This window comes from Melospiza melodia, chromosome 2, assembly GCF_035770615.1.
Source record: "Melospiza melodia melodia isolate bMelMel2 chromosome 2, bMelMel2.pri, whole genome shotgun sequence".
In the NCBI taxonomy this organism is placed as follows: domain Eukaryota; kingdom Metazoa; phylum Chordata; class Aves; order Passeriformes; family Passerellidae; genus Melospiza; species Melospiza melodia.
This window is the reverse complement of record NC_086195.1, coordinates 99,869,446-99,897,406: the sequence shown is the minus strand read 5'-3', so window position 1 is coordinate 99,897,406 and position 27,961 is coordinate 99,869,446. Positions and strand designations below refer to the sequence as shown.

General features: G+C 33.7%; 1 protein-coding gene across 1 annotated transcript in view; it reads left to right on the top strand.

The window, feature by feature from the left end:
* Positions 1-23,290, top strand: part of KLHL1 (kelch like family member 1) — a 185,086-nt gene extending 161,796 nt beyond the window's left edge. Inside the window, exons 8-11 of the mRNA XM_063149415.1 lie at positions 2,054-2,216; positions 15,484-15,696; positions 19,836-20,007; positions 21,002-23,290. Of these exons, the coding sequence (XP_063005485.1) occupies positions 2,054-2,216; positions 15,484-15,696; positions 19,836-20,007; positions 21,002-21,061 (608 nt within the window). The 3' untranslated portion in view covers positions 21,062-23,290. The remainder of the gene's footprint in view (positions 1-2,053; positions 2,217-15,483; positions 15,697-19,835; positions 20,008-21,001) is intronic.
* The last annotated feature ends 4,671 nt before the right edge of the window (positions 23,291-27,961 follow it).

Sequence of the window (27,961 nt, the reverse complement as noted above, 5' to 3'; positions counted from 1 at the left end):
ATTGAGGAAAACACTTTCTATCGTAGTGAAAGTGCAAATAAGTTATCTCAGGAAATAAAAGCTGGAAATTTCAAAACTGAAGAGATGTGATTTTTATGTGCATCATAGATTCCTTGTGAAATTCACTTCATAATAATATAACACTGCTTATGTGTGAAAGTGAGAGGGTTTGTGTTTTTGTCTAGACACCAACTATGTGTACATGTATGTGTATAAAAACGTTTACCCCTCTGAACTTCCTTTGAATATGATTCATTTTTTATCCCAAAAAGAACTTGATTTTCTATTTAACTTTGCATTTAATGAAGAGTATATAGATGAAAAAGCTAAGGGGAACCATGTTTTTTATAGCAAGCCATAGTAAATATTTTTTTTACAATGTAAACCTCATTGTTCAGGATTTAAAAATACTTAAAATATTAGATACTAGAATAAATAAAAATCACATCCAAACTACATATTTTAGCATATAATCCCATAATTTTTATGTGACCACTGTCACATCTTCCCACATACTGGTTATGTTCTGAGATTAAATAGTGAGCTATATGAATCATTACTTCAGATTAATATCCACTTTAATATTCTGGAGAAATTATAACTGGAACATGTGATTGAAAAGAGAGAATTTCTAGGCAAGGCAATGGAAACAATTGGAGAATGAGTTGTATAGAAAAAGAAAAGGTTTAGCTTTCATTTAGAAGAACACTTTTCTAAGGGTTAGTAGGCTTTTTAAAATTATTTTCTTTTTTAAGTTAAAAAATATTGACAAACAAAAATCAACATCCAAAGTGCAGAAACATTTTCTGTGAACACTGACATGAAATATATTCACATTGATAAATATAGTTTTAAAGTAAAATAAGCTTTTAATGAATTAACTTTCTGAAATAAGACAAAATATTCCTACATAGAAAGTGGAGACTTCACAGGGTTGAAAATTAAAGACAGACTTTCCTGCAAGAAAAAAACAAAGCCATTCTCTGCAACTTTAATGATTTCTTGTTTTCTGACTTTTTGATGAGTTCAAATTGGGTGAAATGGAGTGAGGATAAAAAACACATTGCCTTAGAAGCAGGACTGGATTTAGCCTGAGATTTTTCAGAGCAATGTTCATTTGGGATCATGGATTCATAGAATGGAATTACTGAGTTCACTGTCTTGTAACAAATGGTGCTTAGCTATAGCTTATTTTCTAGAGCCTTCTAAGCTTAACTGAAGAGACCGTGAGATAGAGAATTTATCAATTCCTTTGACTGGGTGATTCAAACTGTTCACAGTTAAAAAATTGTTTCTTATTGAAATATATTCAACTTCAGTTTTCACACGTTACAATTTTTTTTTTCAGTAGATAAAAGAATACTCATATGTTCAATAAATTATTATAATATATCCAACACTATTTTTCTGTGAAGGTGTGTGGCTATTTATTTTTCTTTTTTGATAGAATGAAACTGAGGAAGCAGCTTAAATTTCTCAGTCTAATTACTTGCTCAAGCCTTCAAATGTCTTTTTTGATTCTGTACCAGTCCATCAATCTTCCTGCTACTGAAGAATTGTTCATTTTCTCCTATGTGATTGACAAAAATGGTGCAAAAAACAGACTTCAACTCCTCTAGAAGCAATTCCATTCAGCGAAATCCCCCTTAGGTTGACAATAGTGAGAGATCTACCAGGTATCCAGTCCCTACGTTATTGTATGCTTTACTGCTATTCTAAAGAGCTAATTCATGTTCAGAATGTTATGAGAAACCAAAGGGAATAGAGAAAGCTAAGAGGATCATATCATTGACAGGTTGTTCTCTGAAGCAAACACTCCTCTCAAGAAATGAAATTAAATTTGTTTGACAAGATCTGTTTTTCATAGAGCCATGTGGAGTGGCATTAATTTTATTCCTGTATGTTGATTCTTAATTAATCAAATCTCAAATTGGTACTTTCATTTTGAATATAAAAGTTCATTTGTTGGTTGTGTTTTGGAAAAGTTTTTTATTTTTTACTATTGACAGAGGAAACACACTTTTATCTTCTCTCACTTTCTCCTTCATTTTAGGAGTTACAGTGCTTGAAGGGCCTATTTATGCGGTGGGAGGACATGATGGTTGGAGTTATTTGAACACAGTTGAGAGGTGGGACCCTCAAAGTCAGCAGTGGACATTTGTGGCAAGTATGTCAATTGCCAGAAGCACTGTTGGAGTAGCAGCATTAAATGGCAAGTGAGTAGGGTGTGCTTGCACAATTGAATCACTTCTTTTGAAAACCAATGAAGCTTAATTGTCATTGCTTTCCCTTATTAAGTTGCGGTGGCATTGAATTGTTCCAAAGAAGATCAAATGGTCAAAGCTGCTTTAATAGCCCTCTTACTCTGAAAGAAACTGGTTTTGGTGGTGCACAAGCCATGCAGCAGACTAGCAGAAACAACATCTAGAGAAAAAACCCTGGAAAATTTGATCTGAAGTAATGAAGACCAGCATATGATTATGCAAATATATTCCAGCTTTGTTTCTCTTGCACAGCTGACCATATATTTAATGCTTCCCAGTTAAAAGATACTCAATTGAATTTCTCATGACTTATATCAAGCACTTTTAAATAAAAAAAGATGTTATTTTTGTCCAAACAAGGTAGGATGGACACCAGCGAAAACTGAAAAGTAGTGGTCTCCCTGCAACAAGTAGAAATGTGCCATTGATTTTTATTCTTTTTATCTGAGTACTCATCTTTAAAAAATATCCAATATGCCAAGAACTGCAACTTGAAAACCTATTTAAGAACCCTTCAAATTCCCAGTGCTATTCTTGCTGCATTGCCTTTCCATACAACTGACATGTGCTGCATTCCTCAGGATAATGGAAATGGATATCTCATTGAGAAACACAATGTTGGGTTTAACATTCAGCAAAGGAAAAAAGTTTTTCCATTTTAATATGGAAGTTCTGAGGAATTTTTTTTTTGGTTATTCATTATGATTTCTTTCTTCAACAGTGAATTAAATAGGAAATAAATGAAACGCATTAGATGCTTGTTGAAGTGAGAGTGCTACAAACTATTCTGCATGTGTATCTCTCACACTGCTTTGGGCATTTTACATAAAATGGATACTGGGTGCTAAATATTTCAAATATGAGTTTCTTAAAAGACTTGAAAAAGTATAGCCAGTTCTTGTGTTCTCACATTAAAACACAAAATATTGTGTTTTAATGTGAGAAACCATTCCATTTGTGATTTTCCATCGCTCTATAGTTGGTTGAATTTGTTTTCCATTTAAATTAATCTTAAGCAGAAAAATGAATTGGCTTATGATGGAAATAAAAAAACTTCAAGCTTTCATATTCTGATCTCATCAGGCTCTGAGTGGGGAGATGGATTTGTAAGTTACCTCTTATTAGTTCCTGATGTATTGAAGTGTTTCAGAAGGTCACTTGTGTAGACCATGCAAGTAAATTATCAATTATTTTGCTGCTCAAACAAATTGAAAGCAATACTATCTAAATTCAGCAAAACAAGATGCACAGAAATGAATGCTTTTTCACTGAAATACATTTTTTAATTTAAACTGAAATTCTTATATCAACATCTTTCCTAAAATAGGAAAAGGATTGTGTCAACATGTACATCATAAACTAATTTGAAAAACATTTAATTATTAAAGCAATACAATCCTACTGAATTTCTCAGAAATTTAGAGATAACTACCTGAAGTTTGGAATTTTTTAAATTTTAAACTTAGTCCATTTGCCAGGGCTCTTTTCTATACTCATGTTGCCTTATTACATTTGGAAGTTGCAGTGCTATTAGCACCCAGGAGGGCTTAATGGAGTATCTTCCCCTCCCCACACAAAGGTCACCTGGTTGTTACCTCCACATTTCCCAGAGTAATAGGATATAATAGTTACTATCCTTCAGTGAGGAACACAAGCAATATTCATTTTCTTAAATGTCTTAGTTGTAAGGAGAGTTAGAACAACTAATAAAAGATAAAGGTGTTTTTTGAGATAAAAGAAAGACACATGACAAATTTATTTACCAGAATTTCAACAGAGCAATTTATCTGGCGCTACATACGAAATAAATACTTAAGATGAAAAAAAGGTGAGTAGTACAGGGATTTGAAGAAGAAAAGGACTCTATTCAATAACTAGGATATCACAGTAATCCCTGGAATTCTTTACAGATCTGTCCTGGGTTAAAAGAGTATAACAGCAGGAGCAAGCTAGTTACATTACTAAACCAAGTGGCACCAAAGGGAATAATATCATATGGTTCACATTGGCCACATGAATACATGATGGCCAAATGGCCAAATTCATGTTGGCCACCCTAATTTGGATGATCTTAAGAAGCAACACAAATAGTATATTTAGTAGTTTATGTGTGAATTAACAAGCCTTGTGTTTGAATAAAATTAATGTTAAGAAGTAAAAGAAGAGGTGAAAAAAGCTTACAACAACATACAATGTTGTTATACAGAAAAAGAACAGAAGAAGAAATCGGGGGAATTAAAGGAAATGCTACTGAAGAATGCATAAAGTTTTATGAATATTGGAAATATGTTGTGTTAGTGTGTGGAATTCTGGTCACCCATATCAAAGGCAGTTCAAGTGAAATTGCAAAGGCTATATAACACGTACCATGACTATCAAGAATGCATGCCATACAAAAGAAAAGCAGCAAAACTGATACAGCTGGCAAAGAAACATGCACAAAATAGCTGCAATTCAGCTGGGAAAATAGAGATGAAATAAAAGTAATATGGGGACAATAAGATGGTGTCCACAAACCTCTCATCAGGTTCTAAACACCTGTTTATTGGTTCATAAAAAGGGTAATGTTATGTGGTTTTATTTAACACCAAAGACTGGAATCTGAGAATTTTCCTTTTCAGTGATATTTTTGCTTTCCCAAGTCAACAATAAGTTCCAGACACCACTAACAATGTTTGCTGAGGCTTTGGAGACTCCATCTCCTACATCTTCACTTCTTTCCCATTGTCAAACAGTAACACAAAAGTGGAGTGTGTTATCCTTACTATATATAAAAATTATTTTTAACTTGATGTCTTTATCAGTTTTAACCATATTTGCTAAATATAGGTGTTGTAGGACTTGCCATGACTGTAGAATTTCCTAGGATGAAATACGGTCAGTAATTCCTTCTCATATGGAAAGAGCATCCTCCCTTCTGCCTTGTTACTGTTAACAACCCTGTGGCAGATATTGGAAGAGAAAGAGTGCATGAACTTCCTCAGATCAGCAATAGATATGGCTGTTAAAATACTAAATGTAGGATGGAAATCTACATTTTGAAAAAAAACTGGTAGAGAATGGTGCTTTTTATATGCAGATAGTGAGTCAAAAGTTGGGATTACTTACTTGAATCTTCTTTGGGGCTCACATAAGTGGTGTGTAAGTAGTGCGCAACTTATTCTATATAAGGTCAGCATTCTACAGTTGTCAGCAGATAGTGCTGAAGCAAAAGAACTACTCTTCAGTATGAGTTAGAAGCACCAAGGAACAAAAAGTGTGAGAAGGTATATATTTGCCAGAAACTTTTTGAAATTATCACTTAACGATTTCAAGGTTTTCTTAATTTCTTGATTTTAAACTCAAGAAGAACAAAAATCCAGTCAACACCTTCAAGCCAACAAATACTAATCCTTTCATTAACTTAAAATGTAAATGCTTCCAAATTTATAGCTAATAACATAGATATTTATTATCCTTCTATTAGAAATTCTAATACATGAACTGCTCATTCCCTAAGAACACTAAAGCTTTCCACTACTTTAATTTCAGTACATATTTCATGCTAATGGTGTAGTGCTAAGTGAAAATGAAATTTAGTTTACACACTTTCATCAGGAATACATACTCCTCAAAAACATTCTCTGTATCATACAGATTAGTGTTATTCTAAACATTTTTGTGTCACTACCATAACTGAAGTTTTTCTATATTGCCCTATTATATGTCCACAAAAACTGCATTACAAAAATATTCCTTAGTTTCTACTGGTATATTCAAAATTATCAATATTTTTTGAAGCAACTGTACCTTTCTGCCATGAAAGTCTGGCCCTTTAGTCTTGATCCCTTCAATGATTATCAGTAAATCTATGTTGCAAAAGCATAAAATGCTCAGCTGTTGATAGCATCCACAGACTGACTTTGAATGGTAGAACATCACAGCAGTGCCAAAAATCATGACTTTGACACACACTGGCAAGATCAAACTCATGCTAACATCTTGTGGAGTCAAGAAAAAGGAGTCCTGTCCTTTATTGATTGCCACATACTCAAATATGTTCTATAGTGAACTTGATCTCTCCCCCTGCTGCTGTGGTTCTTATTAAATACCACAGAACACCGTTGGTATATGATAGATGACAAAAAGCAAGGAATTGTTTAATCTTAACTTTTAGAAATACAACTGTGCAAGTATTCTTTTAAATAATATTTTACTTTTATTTGAGGAAAAGTAAAGTTTTGTAGGTGTTTTTGTTTCTGAAGGAAAGTAAAAGAGCAAGGAGAAATGCTGCAAGAAAATATTATTCCCCATCAATATCCATCTGACTGCTCACCATTTGGTGTCACAGGCAAAATAGGCTTGACTTGGGGAAAATTAATGCAATTCATTAGTAACAAAAATAGATTCTGGCTCATGAGAAGCAACCCCAAATTTTAAATTGCCACTTTTCTTCCCCCCTTTGCCAGGCTCAGTTTATGCCTTGTATCGCATTATAGCCCCACCCCTGACTGGTGCAGGGGGATGGAAATGGGGGTTGTGGTCAGACCATAATTGTCAGACCCTTCTCTCTGCCCTCCTTCCTCACACATTTCCCTTGCTCCATCACGGGCTCTCCACGGGCTGCAGTCCTTGGGGAGATAACCTCCTACTCCAGTGTGGTGTCCTCCATAGGCCACTGTGCCTGTGACTGGTGATCATCTTCAGCAGGAAAATGAAATGCCAAGACTACAGGCAAGATACATAAGCTGACCCAGAGATATTTTCCTTTACAGGAAAAAACCCCTAAGCATAGATCCTCTTAATCAAATCCAACAGGTTTAAAATTGGGGTTATTTGGCAAGGCTCATCTCTCTCAATCAATTATGTTGGAAAAAAGTCCTTTTTCCTGTTTGCCTGAGACACTGATTTTTTTCATATTATTGTTGAAATACAGTCCAACATGAAAAAAAAACCAACACTTTTCTGGTTGTGTCCTTTAAGTAATTATTTATTATCAATTGGTAATGTCAAATTTTGTCTCTTATTTAACTGCAACAGATAGAATTTATATCAGATTCTACATCCCATTAATTCTGCTTAAGTACTGATAGAATATACTAATTTTTATTTTTAAAAAATGAATTTGTACATACATATTTATTATTTTTCCCTTTACATTCATGAAAATTAATGTGTTGCATTTTTAATTTTACTAGTTAGGTAGAGAGACTTTAATAACTATGTAGCTTTGGGATTTTTTTAATAGTTATTTATCTGTTTCTATTCGGTTACATTCATTCAGTTCCACCACTTTTGCAATAATTGGATTTATTTAGTAATGGATTGTCATAAATTAGATTATTGGTTTGGCAGTGCTTTCCCAGCTATTCTCTGTTTCATTTTGACAGGGAAACACAAAGCTGCCCAATAGAGATGTTGGCTTATGCACAGTGGAATGTTTTGTGTTCAGGCCATTTAATGAGAAAAACTGGAAAGAAACTTGTGTTATTTAGATCAATATTATGTCTGCTGTAAATAGCAGCAGTTTTGTTTAACATGTCCCTTAAAATTATTATGCACTATTACAAAGTAACTAACTATCAGAAAGTTTAGCCTGATGAACCTTAATTTTAAAGAAAAGTAGCAAAATTCAAACCAAATTAGTGTGAGCACAAGAAAGGTTCTCAAAATCATCTTATAGGTAGTCACTCACCAGGACTATAATTGCTTCGAACTGACCTAGGAGAGACGAAGGTTAATAATTCCACAAAGTCCTTAATAGTAGTTCAGTGTTGGGCATGAGAGAATTAGGAATGTATTACATTCATATAACCACCTACAAAACTTGATTGTATGGCTGATTATGGCCTCCTCCAGGAGTTCTGCTCCTTTGGCTTTCATGCATCATATAATAAACTATCTGTGGCATTTTCTCTTAGCAGAATCATTAAGGCTTATTACTAATTCAGTGCCCTGGTCTGATCTTTTGTGCTTTTGCACACAAATTCATATTTTCTACATGGGGGTCTCATGCAGCTCAGTGACTCTACCATTTAATTCAAAGTGCATTATAGTCTCTCTTTCTCAAACAAGATTTAACTTGTTATTTCGCATCCAGCCTGTAAAGAGAGAGAATCTGCACAGGTCTACTTTTCTTTCTGTGGGTCGAGGCTAGCCTTAAAAAGATACAAACTAAGTAAATTTATATCACTCTCTTATAAGAGAAAAGCAAAATCATGAAGCTTTACTGAAATCATGCATCTTTAATGTAAAGCCACTATTTTTTCTACAGTCCAAGGCAGATGCATATGCAGCTAGGACAGTTTCCCCTTTAGAAGCTATGTCATTGGTAGGAGACACAACATTGCTTATTTGCAGAGTGGGAACTTGATGAGCCTCTTTTCTCTGGCTATACTGTGGCCAGGGTCCCAGATGCTTGGACCACATTTCTATTTTTAATGTTTACTGCTCATCTACATCTTTTAGATGCCCCTCTCTTCAACCCTTACCCGCACAGCAAAATTTTCAGACTAGCTGGCTGTTGACTATTGTACAGCTGGAATGACTGTAACTTGTGATTAGGTCTGTCATTCAGGTTTTATAATAAGAAACCATTTTTCTCTACTACATAATTCCTTTTTTTTTGTCCTGTAAGTTTTTTAATGAATTATGAATTCTACATAAATATGCATATGATCTAGTGTGGTATGAATTAACTTGGACACACATGTTGCTATGCTATTGCCAAAGTTCCATACCTTGTTGGTGATTTCTCATAGACATCTCCTCACAGCACTGAATCCTTCTTCTGCGTAGTACAGCCAAAAACTCCAGCTCTCTCCTCACCCACCTAATCCACTCTTTTATATCACTCATCCTTATTAGACACAGCTGTGGCCTGTTAAGACCAGGCCTGTTCCTAATCTTTGATAATTAGTGCAGCTGCAACTCTTCAGGGGTGAGATTACCTTCAGCACTATCTTTATTTTCTTCCATTCTATCCCTCCACACATGCATGGGTACTTCAGGCCAGACAGACATAGCGAGTTAACTTAGTCCTAATACATGGTAGAAAAAGGCAGTGGTGTCATTCAATCTAATATAAGATTTTAAATCTAATATATGTGCCAGTCTAGACAGTAGGAAGCAGTGTGGGTAATGCCTAGGAAAATCCACTGCCTGTTTTTCAAATGCACAGCTTCCCCAGTTAAGCACAGATTTTTTTTTTAAACCGGTGAGCAATGACTGTTTTCTTTCTTGTGGTCAAGACTGCAAAAAGTATTAATATCATATATTGTTTATTATGACTAAAGTTTAGCTTTTCGTTATTATCTGTAGCAGGAGATGGAGTATGAGAATCCGAACCTGTCTCACATGGTTCTTGGTGCCTGTGTGCTGGGACAGGAAGGAAGCCCTTGTGCAGTGCAGTTGGAGCAGTCTAGAGATCCTCCCACACCAGATGTAGGCTTCAACTTAGACTACACACACAGACCCTGTGTACATATGTTATTCCTGTGTGTTATAATGTGTATTCACATACTTCCTTATTTCCACATGTGTGTCATCTGGAAGGATATTTAAATATACACATCTGACTGAAATTAAAGAAATCTAAATATTAATTTAATGCTCAACTAAACACCTTTATGGGCAACAAGCATTACAACAGCTGACAAATACCTACTGTACTCAGCAGAATAGAATGCAAAGCCATCTCCACTCTTAACTTCCTATTTTTCCAATTTGAGACTTGATTAACTTCTTAATAACTAATGATGAAATTTCTTTTGACTCCGTAGACTATCTTCAGATAAATCTTGCATTATTGGTTGAGTTTGTTGAAGAGAGAAGGGTTTGTTCATTGTGAAGACCACAAGCTAAATGACCTAAGGCTTTTTTGCAAGTCAGCCATAAAATTGCAATGCATGGAAAATTTTCATACTTCAGCAAAGACTAGGGAACTGCTCAAAATTATTAAATAAAGGAAGTATTAATATGCTTTCATTGTGTTTTTAAGGCTGAAGTAACAATTCAGAATTTCATGCCAAACTAACAAGACAAGAAAGTATGACCAAAACTACTACCTTTCCCATCAGTGCCATTTTTTTTCTCATAGCTTTTGTTGCTTGAGGTTTTCTTTGCTCTTATGCCTTATTGGTCATTCTTTTCTATTCTGTAACTAATCCATTAAAACTAAGAAAAATACCTTGATTGGCATACATAGTTATTGTCATGGAAGGAGAAAAGAAAATGTTTTAAAGTGCATGCTTTCTGCCCACAATATTGTCACTAACTACAAGCAAATCACTATATTAAGTGTGATGCAGATATTTTGCTTGCTGCTAAATTACAGCAGCGCTTTTTATTGCCAAAACAATTCATGCTGTCACATGTCTGCTTTCATCTATATCATCTACCTGACCAGACAGTATCTCAAATTTGCCTTAGGAAATTATTAGCTATTATTAATGAACTTCGTTAAACTCTTTTGGAATGGGAAGAATAACAAACATACTTCAAAGACTAGCTCACCCGTTACCAGCCTTAGAATCTTTTTGGTTGAAAATTTTTTCTCTGTTCTTACTATGTTTTCCTCTAAATGTACTTTGGCCTATAAATAGTTTTATAACTTAATTTGAATCCTGAGAGGTTATTTCATGTTCTTTTATGACAGTTTTTATGCTGCTGCTGTATTATAAATGTGATGTTTGTTAACTTCTGGTTTAAACCAAACTCTTTTTATTCTGTATCCCACTATGGGAAAAATGAGACACATATTGAAATTATTCTTCCTCAACTGTGGAAACTACAAAAAAGTGTAGATATTTTAAAATGTTATAGTCAAAATCATTGAATAAATGGATACTGAGACCAAAAAAAGGAACAACTCTATGATCTAAAATTAAATTCACAAAGAAAATTAGTATCATAAATATTATTGCAGTCTAGAGCAAAGTAATTCTATGGATTCATTAAAAATTCTTATTTAATGACAGGTTTACTATGCATCTTGATAATAGAGTAAATAAAAGTCCTCGTGCACATGCTATAGTAAATGATTAATTTAAAAAGACTATTTTGCCGTACCTACTTTATAGCCTAATAAAGTCAAGAACATTCTTTAACTGGTGGAATCTACATTGAGTCCATGGTCTTGTATAAGGAATGTAGCCCATATAATTCTGATTACAGTTAAAATTGCTTGAAACAAGTTCTTTCTATTAGGAAACTAAAATTTCCAGTGTAGGAAGTCAAACTTTTTCATAACAATATTATCCATGCAAGGGGTGTTTTTGTCTCAATATTTTATGTCACAGAATCATAGAAGGCCTTGGGTTGGAAGGGACCTCAAAGATCATCGAGTTCCAAATCCCCTTTCATGGCAGAAACACCAGCCCTTAGAACAAGTTCTGAGGGCCCTCATCTAACTTATTAGTAATTACTGCTACTACTACTACTAAGTAGGAGTTCAATTCCAGGAACTTACTCTATAACTATATATTTTTCCATTTTTGGGGGATGAAATTCTATTTTTGATTTACTTCCCTACTGCATTACAAATGCATGAAATTACCTTCCAAATTTACACACAGAAATAAGACTTCATTAATGCTTTCCATTCACAAAATTTTTGTATTCTCAACTTTTGCCAGCGAGCTACATTGGCTTAATCAAGGCAGCATGGATAAATATCTCTCTCTAGGCCAGGTATGGACTGATTCAGCAATACAGTAGTCCAGCACCGATGTAAATTATTTGTGACCCTCAGTCCTACAAAGGAGACATTTTTGTGCCAGAGTAATTCTCTGCTGCTCTTTCAGACACACTGAAAGGCCAGAAAAGGGTACAAAAGGGTCTAAGCAAAAGGCTGGATAAGGTCTTTGATATTCAGAGCGAAAGAATGTTGAAAGGGAAAAACCTCATTAAGAAATGCAGAAAGGGCATGATTCAACTGGTTTCACAAGCCATACCCACCTCACATCAAAGGCAATCTGGTCTTTTGAGGTTGGCTTGTCAAACTGAATTTAAAACTGTCTTTTCTGAGTAGTTATCAAAGGTTTGTAGTGACAGAACTGAGATAAATGCTTTTGATCCAGCTGGTCAGGATTTCTCCTAATGTTTCCTTACTTTGAAACCTCTACTTCATTTTTCTAGCCAATTGTACGTATGGTTATATATATACAAATGTTCAGGAATCTCTCTCCATCTTAGTAAAAGAAGTGAAAAAACCCTGAAAAGACAGAAGAGGCTGAGCTTGGCCTAATTTCATATCTATGCACAGTGTCTGAATCAGCTGAAATGTAGACTATTTAGGAATAGAAATCTATAATATCTCCACAGGCAGAACTTTCACTGTGGAGATAAAAATGATCAGTACTGGATGCTTTCTTTTCCTTGCTGGTCTTGCTCTCTAAGGAGGGATATATGATTATTATTTTTATAGTAATTCTAGTTTTGATGGGATATACCATGAAGAGTAATTCAGTTAATTCAGAGAAATACATGATATTTTTCCCTATAGAAATTATATTACAAATTTTTGACAAGCTGGACAAAGCTGAAAAAATTGTTTAATTTTAAAGTCATCTAATAAAATAATACCCTAAGCTCTAAAAGGGGAAGTTAGACTACTAAATAGCTTTAATTATAAAGATTTCAAAAGTTTCAGATTCCTGATTCAGTATCCTGAATATTCCATGCTTGTTGCAGAGCTGTTCCCCAATCATTTTGTGCCTTTGTGAATACAGATTTGGAAATTGGTTGAAGACTGGAAACAATTTCTGACTGAATTGTTCAAGCTCAGTCACAACCAGAGCTTTAAACAGTTACTACTTTTTCTTGTCTGAACTATTTTTATTTACTCTTGCAAAATTAAAAAAAAAATAATGATTCCTTAGAGAAAAAAATAGAAACATAATCAAACTCTAAAATGTTAATTCCAAAATATGATTTTGAAAATGAAATATGTTCTGAATAGCTGAGAGCATTTTAGCAACAGACTAGGTGGTCCCAATCACTTTTATCAGTTACTTACGAACAGCATTTGCTGTCTTTTTGCCAGAAACTCAAGAATTCCTTCAGCTATATTTTATTAGCTGACAATTGGAATAGAGGAATGAGAGAGAATATTTTACTTTCAGTGTGCAAATATCATCTTATTGATTTATTTCAGTTGAAAGATGATGGAATAAATAGGAACTTTTCATGCCAGAAAAAATACCAAATTGGTGGAGATTTTGACTAGGGGTACACAAGATTATTTGCACTCAAGTCTGCAGAAGTGTTGGTTCTTTGCATTTTTTAAATGGTGTTCAGTGTTTATGTGTCCAAATATCCAACAATCTCAGAAATCTTAATCATGGTTTATATTTTTGGGGATCAATTCACTTATTGATGTGTAGTTGTCTACTGGCTCCAGGGTGCCAGCAGTCATGTTTTTTTTTCTGCTGGGTTTTGTACTGTACTATTTTCCATATCTCTCAGCCTGGACAGAATGTCAGCATAACTTAAATGTCACAAAAAATGTTTCATCACTGTCTGTGGGTAGCTGAACCAAGTCACCATCTTTGAAAATAAAGATAAGATCCTTGCAGACACCTATATGTAAATGTTTATATTTACATTTATATTAATATAAATGCTTTTGCTCACATGTTTAAATATTTTCCGTGCTGTTCTTTAGGCTCAGATGACTACTCTGAGTGTAACAGCAAGTTGGACACTGTAGACATCCACAGATTAACAGAATTGGATGCTTTAATGTTGAGTTCATCTGTACATATCTGATACTCATAGATAAAGTTAAATATGTTAGTTCTGAATCCAAAGGAAGAAAAAAGTATATTTGCTTTAGTATCTCTCACAGAGGAGTATGGATTCTCCTGGGTGCTTTAGTCAGAGCACAGGTATGTCTGTCAGGCACTACCAAAATGTTCTCAGGCTTCAGTGACATATTTAGTGGTTGTACAGCACTTCCTTATTCATCAGCATCCATAGCAATGAAATGTAATGGTAAATGCACATTTAAATGGCTCTGAATTCATGGAGTGCTTAGGACAGTAAAAGCTTCCAAACGAGTAATTGCTTTACAGAGACAGCTCTCACATCCAAAATTGCTTAGTGGTTGGACTTTAAAATAGCCTGTGTTTCTATTAGTTAATCTCCAGGCACTATATAAAAGGCAACAGACTGCAAAAAGGTTCATGTGGAATGAATACAGCATGGTATTAGGTGGAAAGAACAATCAGAACTATTTCCTCCTGGGACCCATTATAGACAGTAGAACGAAACAAGTTTCTTGCCTGCAGATGCTTACCAACACAACATCATCTTTGTTAAACCACATTTTTTATAATTTCAAGTTTAAAATACTCTTCAGAAGTTGTCCATGACTTTCCAACCTAACTCTACCCTCATAAAACATTCTGATGAAGAAAAACAAGACACCGTGGTTGGGGGTTATCATTGTCTTGCAAAATAGACATGTTGCTTTTCGTGTGGGTAAGAATTTTCTTCAGCATAAGCAAGAGCCTTGAAACTGAGGTAGTAATTTTTTAAAATCCATGTTTAAAGCATAATGTGATAGTCCTCTCTGCAACACATTTCATATTTGATCTCTACTATATTCTAAGTGTAAAACTCATGCTGAAAATGTGTTCCCATTGATAGATCTTTTTGTGGAACTTGTTTAATATCAGATCTTGTTTTCTATATTTTTTTGTGCTTCTTAATATTTTGATGCAGAGCAAAAACACAGAGAAACTATAATAAATGGGATGCATATTTCTTCCTTGTCTGGATTAACAGATATAAGTTTGCACTTCCACTTCCATCTCATAGATGGTGAGCTTAGGCAGTGTCAGGGTTTGACACTGGCGCAATGCCAGTGCCCCCATGAAAATATATTCTCCCCTGCTTACATGATTTTTAAACCTACAGACACAAACCTGCATGTCATTTGTGGTGCTCTTGACTGAATATGCAGTAAAGAAAGAATGAAAATATTCGCTAGCAGAAAGAAATATCTTCCCCTCTCTTCAGGTGGACAAAATACTAAGTAGCACATGAGTTTGGTAATAATATTGAAAACATCTGTGGTTTTGCCACTATATGAGATTCACATGGTTTCAAACCTAATGTATTTTGTTTTTTTCTATTTTCTGATGTCAGATAAAAAAACAGTTACTCATTGTTTTTATTTTTTCTGCAATTCTGAGCTCTTGTTTGTCAACATTTTTATTTGCATGGACTTTCTTAGGTTATATTCGGTTGGAGGTCGGGATGGAAGTTCATGTTTGAGTTCAATGGAATATTATGATCCTCACACAAATAAATGGAATATGTGTGCTCCTATGTGCAAGAGAAGAGGAGGTGTAGGAGTGGCTACCTGTGATGGCTTTCTTTATGCAGTTGGAGGTCACGATGCTCCGGCTTCTAATCACTGCTCTCGACTGCTGGACTATGTGGAAAGGTATCAAATTGTACATGCATTTTTTAAATACAAAATAATATCTGGTAGCATTATTTTCTTAGCTTAGTTATGGCAAATTTAAACAGTTCTTAATCCTAGAAATGTCTAGTTCGTTCTTACTTGAAAAATTCTGTAAAGGTATGTGAAAGACAATCTCTTTGAATCTTATTGTAATCCCTTTTTATTTACTATACTATTATATATTACCACAAACACAAAAATCCATTCTTTTCACATCCCATTTAAGTAATTTTAGGACACTATATGATACATTGAAGGGTCCCAAACTAAAAATTGTAGAGTTAATTTTTTTCCTTAAAATAATTTTATAACACAAAATTGAATTATATTTAGAATATTTTCTAACTCCAAAAACATAGCTAAGCAAATAAGAAATAAAGAACTGTTTAAGTGGTGGATATTCACATAACAATGGATTCCTTCCTTTATCAAAATTTCCACTTTCTAATGTGGTGATGTAAGCCTGATACACTTACAATACCTTGAATTTTGCAAGTAGATTTTCTACTAATCCAAGTATATCTAGCAGAGCAGTGCAGCACAGATGAAGTGATTAAAGCACTCAGTTTAAAGGTATTCTTCAAATTTTTCATGAATGTTTGATTTTTTTCCCGTTTCTGAATGCTATAAAATAGAATAGGGAAAATATTCACTCCAAAAGTGCACAGATTGCAAAAGTTAAAGTAGGTATGCTTGAGTAACTGGTTTATCTTAACATATAAGCTGGGATAATTTACCTTGTTATTTCTTTTCAGAAGGGCTTGATTAAATGTCAGTTATTTCTTCTGGTAAATCCAGTTTGGTATTCAATACTTAATTGAAAAATTATAAGTTAAAACTCCTTATGTTATCCATATGATTATGCTCAGTCTTATACCCATTGCTATGTCTACCATATGTAAGCAAACATCATTGCCAAATTCTTCTCATCTGCAACAGAGGGACATTTAATCAGGGAAATCCCCTGATGCCTGTACTTACAGGGACGATGCTTGTGAACCCCTATTTATAAGGAGCAATACCAAGAATTTTCAATTAAATAAATTTTTATTAAGACTACTAGTGGCAGTCTTAATGATATATTTTCAACTGCTTCTGCTTATTGGTTCTCAGAAGGGAGCTTTTATTTCATTTTTCATTCTCTGAGAAGAAAACCCTTCTGGTGTTGATGACAAACCATACTCTATCACATTTTTTTTTCTCAAGAGAGACTGCAAAGATCAGCTAGACCTTTCTTTATGCTGTTTTATGTACTAGTGTTAGACTGAAAATATATGGTATCCTTCATCTAGATATTTTTTCCACTGGTAGCAAAAAGAGTGGATGATGTAGTTCGTCAATAGTTCACTTTGAGTCTAAAAGTTGAGACTAACAAACCAAAACTTGAAAGATTATAAACTTACATGGAGTGGATGTGAGTTAACTGGTGGACTCCACTGAAATGTGAAAAAACTCTCATGGCCCTCACAGTGATTAGTTAGGTTATAAGATGGCTGGAATGTTATTTAGTGTGTCTGTTTTTTTATTCCAAAATAATGCATCACTTCCAAAAAATAAAAGCTTTTCAATATCTTAAGAAAACAAAGAATAGTAAGTGATGAGGAGATCTATTATCTGAGTAATTTTATATCTCTCTGAAAGTTTTTCTATCTGTAAATATTGATGGCCTGTTTTTTAACTCTGTTCTTCTTCAGGAATGAGTCTGCTACAGTCATTTTGTCATTCTGATGCAGACTGGTAGGATGTGCTTTATTCCAGTACCAATTTATTCCTGGAAGACTGTCAAACCAAACATAATATTTTAAAATTTATTTTTGAGGTTGTGCAAATATAGCGGAGGCAGCAGATACGTGTTTTCTTAATGCTACTGCTTAAGTACTGCTCAATAGTAGTTAGGTATTGCAGTTTACTTCCTTGTAAGGTTGATTCATTTAGAAAGGATTTTGTCTAGATTCAAGCATTCTGAAATAATAGTTACATTTCATTCATCTTCACAAGTTGGCAAAGTGCAATCTTCTGTTCCTTTTTAAAGGCAAAACAACTACTTCATAAGAATTATAAAATTTTCAAGATATTTTGGCAGGTTTCATAAAGCAGGTTTTCTTCCTCACATGTTACTGAAAACTTGACAGATGCTAAAAACATAGTCATTTGACCTATAGTTTTTTTCCCCCTTGTCTCATCTTGATTTCAAAATTGATTTCTTCCCACGTTTAAGAGCTTTTATCATAACCCTGTTCAGCCTGGGGCATAGCTAGTTATTATAAAGATGACATATACAGTTGCTTTTTAGGAGCAAAAAGGATGTAAGAAATCTCAGGTGTTTTCCTGGCAGTTGCAAAACCGACAAGTTCCCGTGCAGTTCTATTTCATTGACAGAATTGAGTTATAAGGATTCATTTTAGCCTTGCATACCTGTTTATGGGAAGAAGAAGGAAAAAGAAAAGGTCAAATGATGATGTCAGTTTTATTGTTTTCCAGCTTTAACTTTTGCACCTCCTCACCTTGGCCCTTGTAATTTAAGAGGAGTGTATGGAGGAGTCTATTAAACATTTATTACCTTTAGGTAGGTGAAGATAGAATGCACACTGGTGCATTTCACTGGATAGGAAACTGTTTCAGCTAGAGGCATATGATGCTGTTGTTGAAAAACCCACACAGTCTTTGAAAAAAAAAACATTAATTTTTTTTTTTGGGCTTGTTACATGGTCAGTTCCCTTCCACACATTCAAGCAATATTTTGCAGTATTTTCCTCCAAAGTTAGGAAAGACATTTATCATATATCTAGATATTTGAGATTTTATTTTCTGAGAAGTCTCCCAAATGCCAGGATTGGCAGCTAGCACACAAGTAGATTGTTTTCTTAAAATGTATTTACATCTCAAGAACAAGGTCACAAACAATTCTTTTATTGTCCAATTTAAAAGTTAGATTTATGAACCAAAAGACTATTACAAGCAAAAGACTATTACAAGCAAAACACTAACGTTGCTGTTTCAGTGCTTGTATTAATATATATATATATATATATATATATAATATATATTTATAAAATATTTCTTGTTCAGATATGTAGGACTTCAGACAGTATCCCTCCAAGGTGCTTATTGATAATATGACTTACTAAATTTAAGCAAACTAATAAAGTCGGGCTTTTTAGAGCATTTGTAGACTGAAACGTCTTCTTTTCTCCACTGATCACATGATTCTATTACATAGTAAACTTGCTTAAGGACAGATTAAATTAATTCTGTTATACTGTGAGGCACTATTCTGTTTTAGCACTATTTGACATCTAAAATAAGGTATCCAGTGTAACCTAATACTCCAGACATCCTTGGTAAAAAACTATCAAAAGATAATTAATAATAATAATAATAATAATTTCTCGTTTATGCATGTCCAAAAGAGTTACAATGGAATGACTTCAGAAATTAAACAATTTTACTGTGTTAAGGACTATCTAAATGGAAACCTAGGTTAAATATTTAATTTTTAAATTACCGTCATTATACAAAAGGATTTTTACCCTCAGTTTTAAAAATTCAGTTGTGATTATGTCTAAGAAACAGTATCACTTAATCTACTTGAGCAAATATCAGGAGGAAACACTAACTGTAATGCAGTTAAGCATTAGAATACATAAGGAGATTTTTACTCTCGTACAGTAGAATTTCATAAATTGAAATATAATGAAATTTAATTTTAGAAATGATATTTCTAATCTTTTAGATGTGCTATGGGAAATACCCCACTTTAAATGTATACATAACAGATAAATAAAATGCTATAACCATCCATTCAAATATTGCTCATATCTTTATGGTCATATATCTTTATATATCAGATCTCTTTATGACACCCTATCCTACAAATACCTTACTTTATTCTAGAAGGTTCTAAGCAAAAGTTTCTAATCAGCAGCTACAGGGTTGAATTGGCAACGCAATCAATCTGTATTTTTTCTTTTTGATGTTAGGAAGAATTCTTTTGGATAGGATACTAAAGGTTTGGTTTTTTTCCCCCCAGGAAAAAAAGAACTATATGCAAGTGAATATCAACATGAATTGATGCTTGTCTTCTCTGCACATACCCAGTCTCATTTTTCTTTGCTCAGGTATGACCCAAAAACTGATACATGGACAATGGTGGCTCCACTGAGTATGCCTCGAGATGCTGTTGGTGTTTGTCTCCTTGGTGACAAATTATATGCAGTAGGTGGCTACGATGGTCAATCATACCTGAACACTATGGAAGCATATGACCCTCAAACTAATGAGTGGACACAGGTAATTGTAAAGTTTATTTTATATATACACATGTGCACATACACATGCATATATACACTTATATGTATGAATTAGCCATTAGCCGAGATTTCTTTAAACCTAGTGCAGAAAGGTTCATACTTCAGAATCATGATCTTAAAATAAGCATTTAAAATAAGTGAGATGTATTATACTCAAGAATGCCCACTTCTTTTTATGATTGTAAGGGGGAACTTCTGTTGACAAGCTTGCATGTAGACACAAATGCTTTAAAGTTAGTACAGAAGGCCATATTTTTTAATCTACTATGAATTACTCGGAAGAGCATTTTTGTGATGTTCTGTAGGAGATAGTAAATTAATTTGGGAATATTTTCTTTTTGCAAAACCACCAGTTCACATTAAAAACCATTAATAAACATGATTGGACAGGTAGTTTGGAGACATGTAAACAATGTTGTGATTTATACAGTTGCACCAATTACAGATTGTGGTTACATACATATAAACTAACTCTACTGTTATAGTTTCAGTGAGATTCAGTCCCCTAAAGGTTTTAATCCTTGTGTTGTCTTGAAAACTGTTTAAAATTGTCAAAAATATTTAGAATTAAAAGACACGTGAACCTGTTTAGGAATACTGGAACCATTTCTGTATATTCATAGCTTTCACCTTGCCTCAAGGACTAGAGTGGAAGCATCAGCCACAGTCTGCAGAATACAGAACCCCCTTGCATATCAATTGTTCACAAAATTGATGACAACTCTAAAATTAATTCCTGCTTCCTGTTCTCACATCTTTCAAATGAAAGATGTCAGGTGTAAGCAATTTTAAATTACAATAGTAGCATAATGTAGGTTTTGTTTATTTTCAGCAATTTATACTCCCATTAGTTTTGACCATTTTAAAATAATTTTGACTCAGCGCTTTGACAATCTTTGCATGGCTTGCTCCTGTTTGGCAATCTTTTGCATGGTTTTTTCCTATTCAGTTAATTTGTGTCTGTTTTTCTGCAGATGGCGTCCTTAAATATTGGAAGGGCTGGTGCCTGTGTTGTAGTCATCAAACAACCGTGACTTTGTCAGCCCTGCTTAGGATTTTACTGACTGTGAAATGATTATTTTTCTACGAGACAAGGAGAATGATAACTTCACAAGAACAGGATCTACACAGTGAATACACTGTTGATCACAAACTTGAAGAACTTTGGAAGTGACAAAGATTAAGTATTTATGCCCTATAAAATCATAAAACCGTTCACAGTCAGTGAACAAGGAAAAAGCCCCAGAGTATTGTAGGCGTAAATATGTGAATGTAGAGTAGTAAGTTCGGGTATTGTTCTCATGAGTGTGTCCTGGAGAACTGGATAATCATGGGAAACCTACACAAAGAGTGGAAAGGAATATGAGAACAGTTTTCATGGCTGCAAGAGAACTGCAGAAACATGAAAGTTTATTTAATCAATTTTAAATTGTGTTTTTTAAAAGAGAAAAGTGGGTAGTAATATAATTATTTTGCTGTTCAAGTCTTGTCTTCAAATGGGTTATGGTCTTGTTATTTAAATGAGCTATTTGGCTTGACTGAAAGGAAGAGGTCAAATGGTCTGGATATTCATAGTGACTCAGCTGTGACTCTAAAGCAGGAAGAAACACAAAAATAAAAGTAGACTTTTTTGTAACTTCAGGTTGTACCTCCTCACCTGTATTAATGCATCTTATAAATTAGTCTGTTGAGGGAAGCCTGTGTGTTTAATCAAATAATATAAAGCAGTCCTGTGCCTGCACTGGGGCTTTGTTGCAAATATGGGAGTCAAAGAAACAGCTACCTAATTCTTTTTTAATCTCATATTCAATTTAAGCATGTGGGCTCTAATCTCATTGTTTAATGCATCTACTGCATGTTGGAAGCTCATGACAAGCTGGAAAATTGATCCCCTTATTTCGCTGCATCACGTTAATGGATGAACCATGACAAGAACAGTCTATAGAGACTCTTCTAACATTTCAAAAGGGAGAAAATTCCTACATTTTATTTCTCTCTGATGCTTGTACATACACAATTTTGCCTACTTAGAGCTGCAAATTTATTACTTTCCACTTGTGACTGAGAATAACTGCAAGTCAGGAAATCAGAATAAATGCAAGTGGAATAAGGAAAATTAGGCAATTTGATCTAATAAATTTCATATGGTAAATATACTATTGTCATCCGTGCTTCCCTTTAGGGTTGATAATTTCTGCCAGTAATGATAGTTTGAGCTTTTGATTTGGCAGTAGATTTGGGGCTGATGCTTTCTGTCTGCTCAGCTGAATCAGTTAGAACCTAAGGACACTACCGGAATATGAAATTCTGCTATTCAGGGATGCACAGCTTCTGGGAACAGGGCACCAAATATACTTCTCTAAAGCCTTGCTGATCCTATAGGAAACAATTTATGGCGCAAAAGCCAAAACTTCACAATCCTCTGTCACTAGCAATTTTGAGAAGGAATTCTGGTTGCACTAAAATGAGTTTTCTTAGGGGAAACCTCTGCAATCATTTGAGATGAAAAAATATGTAGAATTTCCATCTTGAGACATTTGATTTGAAGGTGTGGCTTTCCTTCTAACTGCATCAGTATGCATGGAGGTCCTTGTTTACTGACGTAAGTTGAATTGCAATTCTGAAGCCTAAGTATATGGATTTAAATCTTTTAAGTATTTCTCTGTCCTAATTTGGAATCAGCTGAAAACATTTCAACATTAATTTTCCACAGCCAGTTGCCTTTTGAGTTGCAATTAGTCTTTCACAGACAAACATATGAATTTTTCTCCAACTACAACAAGCTGTTGAATAGAAATGTTACCTCTCTAAAGATTTTGCTTCACATAAGCACAAGTTTTGGAGACCAAATGAAGAAGATTCTAAAATTATAACTGTAATTTAATATAGATATTGGCATTCAGAACTCCTACAGAGATAGCTAAAGAACGTAGAAATTGAATTTTAATTCTATTCCCAGAACTTTCTTTTGATTTCATTATATTAATATATAATAGAAATATTATTGCTCTACCTGTACACCAATCTTCAAAGTCGAATGATTGCTGTTAATTTCATTCTGTGTCAAATTTGTTTAAAGTGCCTTGATCATTATTTTCTTCCATTTATCCTCATTTCATTTTTGATTCTCAGTTTTCTTTTCTACTTTTTCAATTTGGTTTTAATTTTCCAAAAGGATTCTCATGTGAATTTTTTCAGTCTATTCCACTTCTCTTATTTTGAAACAATAAAATTTGTATTTGTTTTATTTTGATTATGTAAAATCTAGCCACAATAAGAATCAAAATTGGCTTTCATATTTATACAAGTGTTACAAGTTTCTTCTAAAGAGAATTTATGAAAAAATTTAAATCTTTCTTCTTTACTATTATGGTTGCTTTCACTAAAAATAATAATAGTTTTACCTTTTCCTCAAAGAAAATGTCTTTTAATCCAAGTACTGTGTAATTGTAGTCTTGATTTCTGAGGTTCATTTAAAACCATCTTATACTTTCTTATGTATAAGAGTTAAAACCACTTCTGATGCACTAAATTGTGCTAAACAATGTTAAGTTTACTTATTAAGAAAGCCGCTGTCTTTTCAAAAAACAGGTGAACTAGTTCATCTACCATGATTTATTTTCTCTCACATGATTTCTTTGATTTCAAAGTACAAAAATCACAGGGAAATCATAGCTGCAACAAACATTAATTTTACTGAAATCGATGAATAAATTCCTTGAAATGTAGATATTTCCTAATAAGTTGGAACCCTTGTATATCTACATATCTGAACATGTCAATTAATACCTATTCTTTAATGGAGCTCTTTAGTATTGACACTACATCCAATTTTATAGGAAAGTTTTACATTGTTATCAAAGTCACAAATAAGCTATGAATATTATTTCATTGGCTTAAGTTACAATTGTTCAATAATTATTTTAATACATGTTCTTGCAATCAAAATACTGATATAGTTTAAAAATCAGAAGTAAATTTTAAAAAATCATTTTACATATAGAACAGACTTTTTATTCATATCAAACTTGTCCAATTATTAAGACAATATTAGGATGCTTTCAGGGAGTTGCCTGCCTCATAATTTTACTCTGTTAAGCTAACATTAATTGATGTAAGGGAACAATTTTAGCATAGACAAAGCATCATTTCCTTGGATACCATTTTCTTGTAAAGAAACCTGCTATCGATTGACCATTATTTTAAAATAACTTAAAATATATCTAGAAATATATATTTATTATATCTATAATCTTATCTCTATATATTATTCAGATATTTTCAGTATGTTTAGAAGGTCCATATAAATTCCCATAAATATGATTATGTCTTAAACATTTTCTATTATTTCAATAAAAGTAACTCACAAAAGAAATTTGAGTTATGCAAGTTATATGCAAGTTTTAATGGCTCAGACTTGATGTCCATGAGCAAAAACCAGAAAAGCTGTAAATTGTGATTAGGAATGAAATACACTTTTTCCACAAGAGAATTTGCATTCTGGAAAACTTTCTTTATTATTTTGCCCACAATGAGCTGGGGAAAAAAATGTGACCTATGACTTACATTATCTATGAATTTACAGTAGTTATTTCATGAGGAATAAATAGAGAAGGCATTTCCACAAAGACTTCATAAAAGCTCTTGTAACTTCTTTCAAATAGCAGTAATAGATTCCATCATTTAAATTCTAAAATATCAAATTATTGGAATTTTTGCATTTACTGTATCAAATAAATGAGCATACACTAGGCGATGCAGGCTTACTTCCAGCTCAGAATCTCAATATGTTAAATTAACTCCAGATATATTTCTTTAAAAACAGATTATCCATGCAGTATATCTGTTCTAACTTGAATGAGAATGCATAAAATTTTCAGCAGAATAATTATTCTTCAGCATTATTCTAAATCCAGTGTAAAGCTGCTCAAATTGGCATAACCTTGCAATTCATTGCAAATTCCCTCATTATAGTTCTGCTTCATAGTTCATGGGGACTGGGTACACTCTGGGATAGAGAAACCACTGAAAATCATTATATCAGCATAAGCTTGATTTCCACATGCAGGACTACAGCTGTCAGACATCAAACCATAAAGAAAATTGCTAGCACAGGTAAGAACTGTGGTGACAGGGAACAAGACAGCTTCGAATCACTGGCTATTCACATCTTCACCTTGGGGAATTTGTGCAGCTGCCAAATTCATCACCTGCTAAGAGTTGCAAAAGTATTCAAAGCTGAGGTGCAAGCTGCTTACACGTCTATCACCCCATACTTTCCCAGATTTCCCATGATGATTAAAATATGGACAAAAATTAAAACAATGATGATAATAAATCCACTCTTGAAGAAGTCTAGTACTGCTCAGAATTAGCTCTGTGAACCAGGTTCATGTTCAGTCTTCTTTGCTCAGGTGGCCTAGGCTGTGTGTTAAGTCTGGTGGCATCTTTAGTGAACTCTTTCTAATGTCCCCAACAAAATAAGAGGGCTGCCTTTGATGGCCTCCAGGAAGAAATGATGTTTCAAAGGTGAGAGGTTTCCATTAAATAGATGAGCATTCAGTTTAGTCACCCCCACATAAGTACCTGATACCAGGTGAGATGCCCAAAATTATCTGTCATCCACACTGGGCTGGCACATATGACACAGATGAAGTTATGGAGTGGTAACAGGAGTTTGAATGGGCTCTAAAGTATCCCAGATGATATTAGATACCTTTTTGTAGGCAAATAGAATCCATGATCCCATATATATATATATATATATATGTATGCATATGCACCCAGTGCCACTAGTTATTTGAAGTTATTATCTAACAACCCACCTGTGTGATGGGACAGCCTGAATTTAAAAATATTTTACTTCAGGTTGCTTAAGCTTGAAAATATTACCCTCAGTTGCCCAATGAATGATACAAAGAGTGAGAATAGGTGCGATATCCATTAATACTTATAATGCTGGCAAGTAAGGGAAATGCTAACCTGTAGAGATCCTCTTTATATGGAAAATTATCTTTTTCTGCATCACTTCAGTCAAAAATATGCTCTGTAACCAAGTCAGGAGTAAATCACCCCTGCTCAGCAGTTATTGAAAAAAATCACCAGCATTGGTTGCCATTACCTGATGTACACTTTTTGGGTTTTTTCTTCTATTTAACAGTAAAATGTTTCTGAGTGCAATTTTGTGAAGGTTTGGGTGGCACATTTCAGTCACATTGTGGAAAATCTCACATAGAGACATAGTGTGAACACAGACTATTTGGCTTAGGTTTCTTCTTCTTTGTATATCTGTATATTTTTCCAGGATATCAGTTAATTTTAAATGGCCATTTGTTACATTTCGATGGTGAAAGAGAAAGAAGACTTGCTGCAGCAGGCTGAATGGATAAATATTCATGTTGTAATAAAGAGGGTTCTACTGCACAAATGTCCACATCAAAATTATGCATACAAAGGATTTTATTATAGGCAGAGTAGAAAAATCACTATTTTCAGGACATGATTCATCACATTAATAGGTGAAATAAATCACACTTTAAAAATGTGTTTCTCTCCATTGATTGCAAAAGTGCTTAAAATGACTAGTTCAGGCAGAGTTACTTAAGCTGGATAAGATGCATCTCTACCCTTTGAGAATTGCCTAGAAGGAACTGACCCCACAAATATTTACTTCCAATAAATATGTCAGGAATTTAATTTAGAATATAACTCCAAGACTCAAATATGCATTGAACAAAAAACAATTTCCATGTTCTGAAATCAAACACTTATGATATTCAGAAAGTGGATAATTTGGAGCTTTCAAATTACAGGCAAAGGTAGAAAAAGACATCTCTTTGTTAACTTAGAAGGAGAAAAAGTGTTACAAAAATTGCAGCTGCAGCTCCTGTTTACCTAAACTTTTAGATATCCTATATCTGAGGGATAGGGGAGCAATTTAATACAGTTACCTACAAGACATATCTATATAATTAAACTTCACAGACTTTCAGAACATGAAATAGGATTGTATAAAACCAGAATTGCTGGAATCAATGGGCATCATTATTCCAGGCCCTTGTGTGGGAAGAGAAAAACTGGAGGAAAGAAGACATCTCCCATCAGATGGGTCATCTCAGCCAAATGTAGGCCTACAGAAAAATCACCTCCTTGAAATACACTGTTTTCCTTTTTGATCTATAAAGGTGCCAATGAGAATACCAGATTTAGGTACCTAAATTAGTAGAAATACCAACAATGAAGTGTAGAAAAATGCCAATATTATGACCTATCTGTAATTATAAATCCACTTGACTTGCTTATAGATTTATCCAGGTTATCATTTATTTCACAAGTATAATACACCATACTACATATTCTTTGACAGCTCTACGTATATGCACAATAAAGAGATTCATTTTATATGATCAAAATCAACTTTTGAAATAACACCCATTGTACAGCTAATGTAGGTGAATTTTACTTTTTATGGGAGTTCATAGTTTTGTGCAGTTCTGCACAAAGTTCAAAACACTGGATTAATTGTTCATTTCATTATAAACTGTGAATGTTTAGCACCTTCTAAAATCACAGACCATATTCTTTGCTCTTTAAAATCAGATGCTTATATTTTTATTCCATTTTTCAAAATTGTGGCTATATTTTATATGAGACATTTTTATGAAACATATGTTTATGTGTCTGGAACCTTGCAGAGAAATATATGTCAGGATTCTGTTGGAATGAGATTAAAAAATGCACAAACTGTTATAAATGTATTTTCTATGTCACGTACTTAACATATCTTTGGTTATGTTTAGTTGACTTCAGGAAACTGAGTCAGAGTTCTTAAAAAATTTAGAAAGGAAATGAAACCAAGATTTTGGTTCCAAGAATTTAAAGAATAAACTCTACTTTCTTGACTGCTATCATTCCCCTCTTCCCTCCTAAAAAGC